The 12156-nt window shown below is 64.3% G+C and overlaps 1 protein-coding gene across 1 annotated transcript; it reads right to left on the reverse strand.

Annotated features, from left to right (window-relative positions):
- On the reverse strand, nucleotides 1–2785 carry NXPH3 (neurexophilin 3). The gene is made up of 2 exons (XM_032091603.1): nucleotides 2486–2785; nucleotides 1–1621 (listed from the first exon to the last, which is right to left on the reverse strand). Exons 1-2 carry the CDS (start codon nucleotides 2540–2542, stop codon nucleotides 890–892), a joined length of 789 nt encoding a protein of 262 aa, XP_031947494.1. The 5' UTR covers nucleotides 2543–2785; the 3' UTR covers nucleotides 1–889.
- Between the last annotated feature and the right edge of the window lie 9371 nt (nucleotides 2786–12156).

The following is a 12156-nucleotide window of genomic DNA, read 5'->3' on the forward strand; positions in this document are numbered from 1 at the left end:
CTCGGTGCCACCGTGAGCGCTTTATTCCCTCTCCAGGGCGGCGTCGGGGGAGCTTCTGCTCCTTCCCAGGGAATGGAATCCCCGGGCTGAGCTCCCCTTCCCACCCCTCTGCTCCGGAGCCGGGAGCGGGCAGGGATCCGGTCATGGAATCCGCTCATGGATCGGGGCAGGAGGGGATGGAGGGGATGGAGGGGATGGAGGGGATGGAGGGGACGGAGGGGACGGAGGGGATGGAGGGGATGGAGGGAAGCCGGGCGTGAATCAGCGCCGGGGAAGCCGCGGGGATCCCTCGCTGTGCCGCATCCCCGCCCCGCTCCGCCCGGGAACGCAGCTCCGAGGCCCCGAACCCCCCCTGCCACCGGCCCGGCCCTGCCCATCCCGGCTCCGTTTCCATCCCAGGAGCCTTTGGGATGGGAAAACTCATCCCCACGTGGGAGAACTCCTCCCAGCTCCTGCAGAACCGGGATCTGGGGGAGGTGAGGGGTGCCCAGGGGCCGGTGGCACCATCAGGTGACTTCCCCCCCCCCTTTCCCGAGCTCTTCCCGGTCTCCAGGTGTTGTGACCCGTCCTCCGGAGCCCTCTTTACCTGGAATCACCAACCCAAATCCAGGCAAATCCATTATTGCGCTGCGGAACTCGGGTCCCGACCGTGGCTTTCTGTCCTATTCCCACATCCCAAGTCCAGCCCTCGCTCCACATCCCAGTCTCTCCAGACCCCAGGTCCGGGTCTGCCGCTGCCGCTGCCCCTCTTGCCGCGGGGGAAAACGGGAACATCTCCTCTTCCTTCCACGCCCGCGCTTTCCAGGGAGCATCCCCCGCTCCCAAACCACCCCCATCCCTCCCCCCCGCCCCGGGCGCCCGCGGGGCCCCGGGAATCGCGGCGCGGGGCTCATCCCGAGGGGAAGTAGGGGCGGCGGCTGTGGGCGTTGTAGTCGGGACACACCTTCTGCACCAGGCGGTAGTCGGGGCTGTAGAAGGTGATGTAGACGCAGACGACCTTGAAGGGCTGCGAGCAGAGCCAGGCCGCGCGGCTCCGCGTGTGCTCCTGCGAGCAGGTCTTGGCAGGGTCGTAGGTGCACAGCGAGGTTTTCCTGGCCCGGGCCACCTGCTCCGACTCCACGCGGCAGTTGAACACCTTGGATTCCTTGGCCTCGATGAAGATTTGCTGCTCCAGGTCGAACTCCACGGCCTTGGTGGGGGGTACGAGGCTCACGGAGATGTTGCCGTGGCCCGTGGAGTTGTGCTGGAAGAAGACGTTGACGGTGCCGTTGCCGTGATCCACGACCTTGCCCGTGATCAGCAGGTTCAGCTTCACCGTCTTGATGTTGGAGTAAAAATCGCCCCAGCCGAAAAGCTTCTGCAGCCTGCCCGAGGCCGGGCCCAGGTCCCGCGGTGCCCGCGGGGCGAGGTCCCGCCCGGGCCGGTTCTCCAGGACACCCCAGAGCTCCCGAGAGCCGCTGCCCAGCCCCAGGAGGGGCCGGTTCTGCGGCGGGGCCGGGCCCAGGCTCGGGAGGGGCTTTGGGGAGAGCAGCTCCCGCAGCTTCGGCACCGCGGCTCTCCCGCGGCTCCGGGGCTCGCCTTGGTCCGCGCCTTTCCCGGGTTCCTCTGGAGCACAGAACACCTGCACAGGGGACGGAGGGGCTGAGAGGTGGCGGTGGACATCTGACCCCTGCCCAGCCCCTTCCCCACCCTCGCTTCCCTGATTTCCCCTTTATTCTCTGTTTTGTATTTCCCTTCTGGCAGCAGCTTTTCCAGCCTTCGTCCCTCCTGGATGCTCCGGGAATGGTGCAAGGAGCCGGGGAGGCTCCAGTTTGCTCTCTGCTGGCTCAGGGCACAGCTCCTGCACCGAGGGGGTTCCTGAGGGGCGGGGGCGGTGCCCACCCTGTGCCCTCACCCCCATGCCCGGCTCCCGGCACGGCCCCTCTGCCCCGCCGGGGCCTGGGGACACCCGGGGCTGTGGCACGGGACAGGACAAGGGACAGCAGAGCGGAGTTGTCACCCGGGGAGCTGCCCTGAGCCGAGCCCGGGCTCCTCTGCCAACTCCGCTCCTGGAACCCCAAAATCGGCACATCCAGGGGCTTCCGGGGGGGCCGGGGGCGCCCGGGGGGTGCTGCAGCCCCGTCACCGGGGGCTGGGGGACCCAGAAACCCGCGGGGTGCCCAGGGCTGACCCGGCCGGGGGGGCACCGGCAAGCGGAGCCCGGAGCCGGCCTGTCCCCGGCTCTGCCCCAGCCCTCCCCGGGCTGCCGCGCGGGGCTGGGGGCGTGCGGATTTTTGGGGTGATCCGGAGCTTTCTCCTCGCCAGCCCTGCCCGCTCCCCGCGGCCAAATAGCAGAAGTTTTGGGACGCGTTTTTTTCCCGGAGGCGGGCAGGGATGCACGGATGGATTCGGGAATCGCTGCCGGCTGCCGGCTCGCCCCGTGCCCGTGGCTGCGCGACCCCCGGTGCCCGCAGCCGCCGGTCCCCCCTGCCCTCCCGGCGCTCACCAGCAGCGCGATGCTGCCCTGGAGGAGGAGGAGGACGCAGCTCCGAGGAAGATGCATTTTCCAGCCGGCGCCGCCGCCTTCTCCGTGGCTCCGGTTTGGGGAGGGTTTCGCTGGGATTTTCCGCCTTTTTCCTTCTTTCCCTCCCTTCTCCTCCAGCGTCAGCGAGGGGAAGGGGGGGTCCCCCAGCGAAGCGGCTCCCTACGGCCCCCCCCGGCCCATGGTGGCCCCGGCAGCTCCCGCCCCGCGGGGCCGCTCCGGGCGAGGCGCGGCGGCTTCACCTGCGGCCGCTGCTGTCCCCGTGTCCCCTTCGCTGTCCCCTCCCCTGTCCCCTGCCCGCCCCGCCGCCTCCCGCCCCCACGGCCGCCCCTCCGCTCCCCCGCCCGCCGCTCGCCGGAGTCTCAGGGAAACTCCGCTGCATCCCCCGCTCGCTCCATCCCCGCTCGCTCCATCCCCGCTCGCTCCATCCCCGCTCCAGCCCCGCTCCCGCCCCGCTCCCGCCTCCCCCGCCAGGTGCCGGGCCCGAGCGGCCCCTCCGGGGTAACCCTTTGGTGCCCGCGGCCCAGCAGAGCCCCCCGAGGGGGTCCCCGGGGGATGGGGGGGGGGCTCTGGCAAAGTCCGCTCCCTCGGGAGGAGCGGCCCAGGCTGGGGGGAGAACTGGGAGAACGGGAGCGAACTGGGATAGGGGGACAACCGGGGGAGCCGCGGGGGTCGCCGGCTCTGTCCTTGTCCCTCTGCCCCGGGATCGGCTCTGCCCCGGCCCCTTCCCTCCAGGGAAAGGAAAAGGCTTCGGCCACCTTGGTTTCCAGTTTATCCCTCAGGGAATGGCGGAGACGGCCCCCGGAAAGGAGCCAGAGGCCGCTGCTTTGGGGTCTGTGATGGGTTTATCCCATGGAGGGCGGCAGTTTTCCTTTCCCCACCGTTCGGGAGGAGTTGGGATAGCAGGGATTAACTTCCCCTGGGCGGGACCGGGATCAAACCCGGGATTTTCCCACCCTGAGGAGAAAATTCCTCTGCTTTACATCCCTTTCCATATTCCCCCTTTCCCTGAGCTGCTTTGGGAAGCAAGGACGCTAAAAATGGAGCAAATTCCCGGGAAAAGATCCCGGTGTGGTGCAGGATCTGCCCAGACCCCGCCAGCCGCCCATCTGCCCGGCAAACCGGGCCAGATTCCCACCGGGATCGCGGGGCCGGGCCTGGACTGGGATTTTTGGGAAGGGGAGGAAGGCCGGGCACCCGCAGCACTGCTCGGCACCTCCTGGGATTCTTGGAAATCCAAATCCGGTTGGAAACCCCGCCGTGGACAGGAATTTCCTGGGGGCTGGGATGGGTTTTATTCCCTGAGCAGCTTCCTGGAGGTCCCCTGGCAGCCCCTGGGGACACGGGGGGACAGAGGGATGCGGCACCTCAGGGTGGGAATGGATTCCTCAGGCGAAGCTGGGATTGGGTGACCTCAGAGTCTTACCCAACCTTTCTGACCCCGTGGTTCTCAGTCTCCTCCTGAATCCCAAAGGAGATCCTGGAGATCCCAGTTCCCATGCCAGAGGGAGCCAAAAAAGTGATGGATGCCTGCAAAACCCCTCCCTGGTATCCAGGGCTGTCAAATTCCAGAATATTCACCCAGGAGCAGACCCTGGAGCCTCCTAAGAGCGGCAGGAGCGCGGAGCTGAGGAAATCCGGCAGCACCGGTGCTGCCCCGGCCCCGCCGGGATCCCTTAAGGGGCTGCACGTCCGAGATTCCCATAAAAGATCCCCATAAAACCTCCCACTGCCACTGTCATTCCCTGCTTTTCAGTCATTCCAGGCACTGCATCCCCTGTGCAGCATTCCCAGAGCTTTCCAGGGGTGGGCTTGGATCCGTGCCCACTCTGGATGCATCCCACCCGTTCCCAGGCTGATCCTGGATGTGGGAATGCTTTTGGGGAGCAGCTCTGGGGCTCCTCGTGGCTCCGGGGCCGAGCCGAGCTCAGCCTGGCTCGGGATGAGGAGGGAGAGGGAGAGCGAGGGATAAAAACGATTTAATGTCGCTTCCCGGCTTTCCTGGTGCCGGCAGGGAGCTGGGGACTGGAGCGGAATAAACCCGGCTTGGTTTAGGAGCTGCTCCAGTTCCTCCTGTGCTCCCTCTGGAGCTCTGGAAATAGCCCCGGGCTGGCGCTTCCAGCCCGGATGATCCTGCAGCCCCATCCCTGTGGCACATCCAGGATCTCCCGCCCTTCCCGCGCAGCGCCGGGAGCTCGGGAATGGCCGTGAATCCATCCAGGCCGGAGCTCAGGGTCGGCTTTCCTTTGAAACACTCGGGAATGTGATCCCGGTGCTGGAAAATCGGGTGCGATTGGGGTGGGAGCAGGCGGTGGAATGGATAAAGGGAATTTTCCTGCTGTTTTCCCAGGAGGGTCCTGGCTCGGGATGCGGGATTGGAAGGGGGGTCAGGATCCGGCCTCTCCGTGAGGATGGGATGAGTCGGTGCCGAGGGTCTGGCTCTGCATTTGCTCAGCCGCGGATTTCTGGCTTTTTGGGAGACCTCCCTTTCGCCCAGCTCCAGAGATGCGGCTCTCCGGGAGGGACGTTCCTGCCCGGTTTTCATGGAATCCTGGAGCGGTTTGGGTCGGAAGGGACCTTCAAGCTCATCCCATTCCCACCCCGCCGGGAATTCCCACTGGCCCCGGCTGGTTTTGGGAGAGTGGAGGACGCAGCCGCTCCCCCGGGGGTGATTCCCAGCCCTCGGGAAGCGGCTCGGGATCCAGGGAAGCACCTGAGGCGTTTTTTGGATGTCGTTGATGCGGAAGCCGAACCGAAAGGAGCCCTGGCGGCGCTGCCAGGGCCTTTCCCAGAGATTCTTTCCCGGTTTTCTGTTGCCCTCTAGCGGGACCAGCGCTGGGAAGAGGGGCTGTGGCTGGGGGGGCTCAGCCCCGCCGGGAAACCGCGGGATGAGAGCCGGGAAAGGAGGGAAAAGGGGACGGGAGAGGCTCTGGAGAGCCCAAAGCCGCTCCCCATTCCCGGCTCTGATTTTGGGAAGCGTTTTCCTCAAGAGGTCTTACAGAAATAGGGATGGGGGGAGGTGGGAGAGACAAACCCGGCCGGGAAGAGGGAATTTCCTGGGATCAGGAGAGGTTTCGGTGAGCGGAGCTGCAGCCGCGGGCGGGGGGAGCATCCCCGAGTCGGGGATCCGCAGTTATTCCCGGCAGGATGGAAATCTGGGAATCTGCCCCTGGATCCCTGGAAGTGTCCCAGGCCAGGCTGGATGGGCTGGGAGCAGCCTGGGATAGCGGGAATTGCCCCTGCGGGTGGAATGGGATGGGATTTAAGGCCCTTCCACCCCAAACCCTTCCGGGATTCTGTGATTTTCCTCTGGGAACATCCCACCCACCCCGAGCCAGCTCAGCCGCGCGGGGGACGCATCCCAGACGCATTCCAGGGGGTGCCGGTGGCTTTTGTGGGATGCCGGGGGAATGGCTCGGTCCCCTCGTGCCCTGCAGGAGGAGGAGGGGACACATCCCGATGTCCCCAATCCCCCCCGCTCCCGCAGAGCCGGAACAGCCGCAGGGCTCCAAGCGCCAAAATCCCCAAAAACCTCCAGCCCTGGGAGCCGGGATGCGCCGGGAGAGGCGGCAAAGCCCGGGAGGAGGTCCCGGGAATTTAAAGGAAGCCCGGCAGGAGTGGGAATCTCATCCCTCGATCCCTGCCGGCCGCGGGGAGGGAGCTCATTAATTAATCCGGGTATTGATTAAGAGCGATGGGCGCTCCCAGCCGGGCAGGGTCCAACTTTTCGTGTGGATAACGCGGGTTCCTCCCAAAACCACTTCGCTTTCGCCTCCGGAGCACCCCGGGCTGGATCCCAAAGGATCAAATAACGTCGCTCCCGGGGGAATTATCCCAAATCCCCGTTTCTGCTCCCTTGCCCTGCTCCCAGCCGTGCTCAGGGGTCTTTCCCTTCCCTTTCCCGGGAATAAGGAGCCATTCCCAAGGCTCCCCCCTCATCGCACCGCGTTCCCCGAGCGCTGAGAGCTCCCGCGGGAGCCTGCCCGGAATTTCAAGTGGGGAAAGGGATTTAAAGGTTCCTCCCGGCTTCCTTTCCCTCTCCTGGAGGCCCGGAGGGGACGGGAGGTTCCCAAAGAATTGGGAGGGCAAAACTCAGAGCAAACCTGGGGGATTCGGGTGCGGCTGGACCCCAACATCTGGAGCTGGATGCACATCTGGGGGGGCCGCGATGGGGGCACGTCCCGCCGGGGAGGCCCGGGGGACTTCCCTGCCTTTGGAAAAGCCGGGAGAAGGGGGAAGAGGAGCGCAGCTGAGCGACTGCAGAGGGAAGCAGGGAGCCGCTCCGGGAGCGAATCCCAGCCCGAACGCACCTCCCACCCCATCACTGACCGGGATGAAGCAGGAAAAGTCCTGTTTCTCCAGGGAAAAGCGGGACCAAGGATGAGTCTGTCCCGTTTCCCTGCGCTGATTTTCCATCCCCGGCTCCTTTGGGTTTCTCTCCTTTGGTTTTCTCGGGAGCAGGGCAGGGAAGAACTCCTGGATTCTGCTCGGGGGGGGGTTGGAGCTGGAGCCGGGCTGGGGGTGCTGGGGCAGAGGAGCCCCGAGGGTTCCCCGAGTGGGGACGGGCGGCTCCGGTTTCCCTTCCCGCCCTCGGAGGCCGAAGAGAATTCCCTGAAAACAACCGGAGAGGCCACCGGAGCCTCTTCTCCGGGCGAGGGGCAATCCCGGGGGAAGCAGAGCCGTGCCGGAGCCGTTTGTGCAGGGGGGAGAGCCGGACCGCGAGCCCTTCCCGGCGTTTTGGGTGTAAAACGCAGCTTTTTCCCCAGTAAAGCTTCAGTTCACCCAGAACTCCTCCCCTGGCGCAGCAGAGCCGGCGGCTGATCCCAGCCCGGAGCCTCGAACCCAAAAACCTCGGAGGGAAAAAATTCCCGTTGTCCTGCCTGCCTGGAGGAGGGGAGGCTCCCGGGGAGATGCCCGGCCCAGCCCTGCCCATTCCCGCCGGGATCGGCAATCCCGGCCGCATCCCAGGGGATAAACCCAGCACCACAGCGGTTCCCGGCCCAGGTCGCATCCCGGATTCCCAGCCCGGATTCCCAGCCCGGATTCCCAGCCCTGGGACCAGCAGGGAACACAAACCCGAGCGGATCTCGGGGGTCCCGCCCAGCTCTGGGCGCGCTGGGTGGGATTCAAATAATCAGGGAAAACTTCGGGAATTCTCGGCCCTTGCGGAGGAGAAGGATCCGAGCGTGCCAAGCGCCCTCTGGACAACCCCCGACAGCGATCCCCAATCCCCAAATTCCCTGATTGCGGTCAGAGCTGCGGATTTTTAGCAGGAGGCGCTCGGCCAGGGGGCGGAGGGCAGGAATTCCATGGGGTTCCCGGCGCTCGCACTCCGACAGAAGCCTGGGAATGCTCCAAGGCGGGGGCGGCCGGCGCTGGCCGAGCTCAGCCCGCTCGGCCCGGAGCCGCTTCCGTGCCGGGGATCGAATTCCCGGGGAAAAAAACCACCTGGGCCAGGGGTTCTGGGATTTGGGGGGGATTTGGGATTGGGCTGGGGGAAGGGCGGGGTCAGGCGGTGCTTGAAGGTGGCACTGGGGGGGCTCGGGGGCGTCCCCGGGCCAGGCCCACCCTCCCCTCTGCTTTGGGGGCTCCCCGTGGGTAAAGTCCAGAGTTTTCCCGGGAATAATCCTCGGATTATCCTCAGTATCCTTGGATTCCACCCCAGCTCGTCACATCCTGGGATTCCTCAGCCCCTTCTCGTGGCAGTGACCTCTGACCCCATCCCGAATCCCGGAGGGAAGGGCTGATCCCAGGTTTTCCAGCCCTTGGCCACTGCCCGTGGCTGTGACCGGGATTTGGGGGGTCCGGGGGGGGTCTGGGGGTCCCGGAGCTTCCCGGGGGATGCGGGGATGGGGGATGGGCTGCACGAGTGCCTTCCCTGCCCTCCTGCCTGCCTGCTTCGCTTATCCCAGCGATTTTGGGGGAATTTCTGCCTTTCCCGGATGGGCCCGGGAGTCTCGCGGGGGGAAAAGCAGCTGGAAAAGGAAAAACGAGGGAAGCGGCTCCAGGCTCTTCCCGGCGCCTTGCAGGATTCCCGGTTTTCCATCTCCAGAGCCTTTCCCACATCCCCGGCGCGGAGCAGGAGGCGGAGCTGGCGCGGGCAGGCTCAGACTCCCCCGGGAGCGGCGCAGATGGAGCCGCGCTTGGAAAAGCGTGCTCGGGATAATGATGCGGCTTCTTCCCGAATTATCCCGGCGGCCGCAGCCCAGACAGGGCCGGGAATGCTCCGGGATGAAGGGAAGGGAAGGGAAGGGAAGGGAAGGGAAGGGAAGGGAAGGGAAGGGAAGGGAAGGGAAGGGAAGGGAAGGGAAGGGAAGGGAAGGGAAGGGAAGGGAAGGGAAGGGAAGAATATTCCCATTATTCCCATTCAGGGAATATCCTGGACTGGGAGCCTTGGGAGAACCCCAAATTGGACAATACTGGGGGGGTCTGGTGCTTTTTGGGGGGTTTATGGTCTTTTCTCAGGTTGGGAGAGGCCACATCCCATCCCATCCCATCCCGCTGTGGAGAATTCCTGCTGTCCTTCACCCCTGGGTGAGTCCTGGGGCTCGGGGTGACCCCGGCGGTGGCCACGGGGTGACCCCAGCGGTGGCCGCCTCTCCCCTCTCCGGCCGCTCCCGGGCTCTCTGCCTGTGCCAGCGCCTGTTCCTGCGTTTTATCAATTCCTGCCTGATGCAAAATCCACCCGGAGCCTCTGGAGCCGGGACAAACCCCGGGCCGACCCTCCAGGACGATCCCAGCCTCGCTCTGCAGCTCCACGGGAACATTTCTCTGTGAATTTCCCATTTTTGTGTCTTTCATCCCGTTCCAAGCAGTCTCTCCCTGATCCCGGCTCCCATTCCCACCCCGTGCCCGGGGCTGGATTTGCTCCGCTCCGGCATCCCCCGCTCAGCCGGGGCTGTGCTGCCGGCTCTGGGGGATTTGGGCTGGCTCCCCAGAATTCCAGGGGGCATTTCTGGGGCTGGGAAGCCCCTCCCAGCCCCAGGTGAGCGGCAGGGCCGGGCTGTCCCTGGAAAAGGCAGGATCAGATCCAGCTCCGGCTGCTCCGGCTGCTCCGGCCCGGCCTCGTTGTGGCTTTTGAGGTTTTAGCGAATTAAAGCAGCAAATTGTCCACTGAGGTGAAACCCACACGGCAAATCCCAGTCCCGGGGGATCCCGAGCCAGAACCCCAGGGAGCAGCGGGAGGAAAATCGATTTTCATTGGCGAAAATCGAGCGAACTCCGAAGCTTTTCCCCTTCTCTTGGCAAATCCCTTTTCTTTTTCCTGCTTTTTCAAACATTTGTTTGGCTCGGATTTTCCCCGTCCACCTTTCTACAGAGTTGGGATGGGGAGATTGGACCGAGATTTCGGGAGAGAGGGATGGGGACGCTCTTCCAGCCAGGTTTTGTCCAAAAAAAAAAGGCGGAATGAGGAATCTGTTATTTTGATGCGGAGCTGATGAAAGCACCGGTCTTTTCCAGAGGATTTCTCCAGCCTAATTGGATTTGCTTTCCCCGTTCCCGTGCGCTCCTTGTTTGATTATTTATGGAAAACATCTGGCCGAGGCCTGGCGGCTCCCCGAGGTGGGAATCCAGGGAAAATCCTGGGGAATTTCTTCGGGAAAAACACCAAAATATTGGGGACCCTCCGGGGGGACAGCGGCGGCTGCCGGGAGGCAGGGCCGGGAAAAACCCCAATTCCATGGAAAAAATGGGATTTTCCTGGCTGGAAAATAAAGCTTCCCCCCCCCCCCCCCCCCAGTGCTGGGATAATGCCAGGGATGGTTTTTCCAGGTAAAAAGCTGGATTGGTGTCCCGGCGCTGACTCAGCCGTGATTAACCCGGTAATTAAACCAATTAATCCCAGGATGGGACACGAGGGTGGTGACGTCATCGCTTTGGAGCTGTCCGTCCTCCCCCGTGCCCGCTCCCGCTCAGATTTTATGGATTTTGGGAAGTTTTCCTCATCTTCCCCACTGCCGGGGGGGCCGGGGCTGAGGGAATTTGCGCCGCTGGAGCCGAATCCCAGCGGGAATCTCCCGTTCCGGTGACGCCGAGCGGGGTCCGGCTCCAGCTGCGCGCAGCCGCCGGCACAGCCCAGCTGCAAATCCCGGGATTTGGGGCTGGGAAAGGGCCGGGAGCCAGGGCCGGGTTTGGGGATTCACCGGGGAAGGGGCGGCAGCTGGGAATCAGCTGGATCCTGCCCGGAGCTCCGGCAATCCCAGGGATTCCTCCTCCCTGCGTCCCACTCTGAAGGATCTCCCAGGATCCATCACAACCCGAGATTCCAAACTCCTTTATCCCGAGTTTTTTGAGGGGGGCGGGATTTTTCAGAAGTCCGAAAAAGGGATGTCCAAATTTTGGGGGGGATTTTGGGGGATTTATCCACGAGTCCCCCTCATCCTCAGGCTCTGCGATCCCCAGGAGCCTCCAGGGGATGCTCCCGGATGCGTTCATTGATCCCAGGAGGCCCCTGGAGCTCCTGGATTGGGAACAGGGAATGCCGGATCCCGACGGGAAAGCGATTCACCCCGGCAGCTCCAGGATTTCCCTGGAATTCTCTGGGATCCCGTTAATCCTGATGGGCTCCCTGGGGGTTCAATACAAATACCTGAAGTGCTTCCGTGGGATTCTTTTTCCCAGGAATGGCGTGCTTATCCCACATGTGAGCAGGGCTCCCGTTCCAGTGGGAATTTCAATGGATTTCCCCTCATTTCAGTGGGAATCTCACTGGAGTCCCCCCCGGTTCCAGCAGGGATGACTCTTCCCATCCCCTCTCTTGTCCCTCATCCCTTTTCTCTCTGTCCCGAGATCTCAAATTCCCTTTTCCAGCCTGGAACTTCTCCCTTCTCCCCATTTTTCCGGGAGCCACTGCGTCCGGCCCTTCCCACCCCTCTCCCGTTTATCCCCGGCTCTGATTCCCTGGGATCCCTCTCGGATTTCCCGGAGCCTCATCCATGTGTTTCTGTTTAGGTGGCCTGGCAGCTTCCCGAGCTTCCCGAGCTTTCTCTGCTGGGAAAAGCGGCTCCAAAAGCCTGGAAATGTGCGAGGGGTGGAACCCGAGCCCGAGCACAGCTGATGCCAGAGCCGGGAGGGAAGAGGAGGGAAAAACATCCCAAACCTGCCAGGGAAAGTGGAAATATCCGCAGGAATTCATCCCCAAATCCATGGAGTGAATCCCAGGCTGGGGCTGGCAGGACGGCAAGTTCCTCTGGAGGGATCGGATCCCAGAGCCAGGGCCTGCACCCCAAAATCTGGGATACCCGCGCAGCTCTGGGAGCGGCTCCGGCTCATCCCAGAGGGATTTGGGGGAGCCCGGAGGCTGCTCCAGCGCCAGGACCGGGATCCGCAGAGCTCCAGGGCTCCTTTCCCGGGATCTCCGCGTTCCCGAGGGTGGCACAGAGCCGCTCCCGCTCCCAGGGATGGGGACAAAGGGACCTTTTAGGGCCGGGATGGGGCTCAGGGCGCGCCGTCCCCACAATCGGGGCTTTGTCCTTTCCTGCGCCCAGGCTGGAGCTTCCCGGCGGGAAGCAGAGCGAATTCCCGGTGTTTTGGCCGGCTGGGAGCTGCGGGCCGGGATCTGCCCCCGGCTCAGGGCCACCCCTGAAGTGTCCCCAGCGTCCCCAGGTGGGGCCTTGGCTCGGTCCCGAGGCTCA

The sequence above is a fragment of the Corvus moneduloides genome, chromosome 26 (assembly GCF_009650955.1).
Source record: "Corvus moneduloides isolate bCorMon1 chromosome 26, bCorMon1.pri, whole genome shotgun sequence".
Lineage (NCBI taxonomy): Eukaryota > Metazoa > Chordata > Aves > Passeriformes > Corvidae > Corvus > Corvus moneduloides.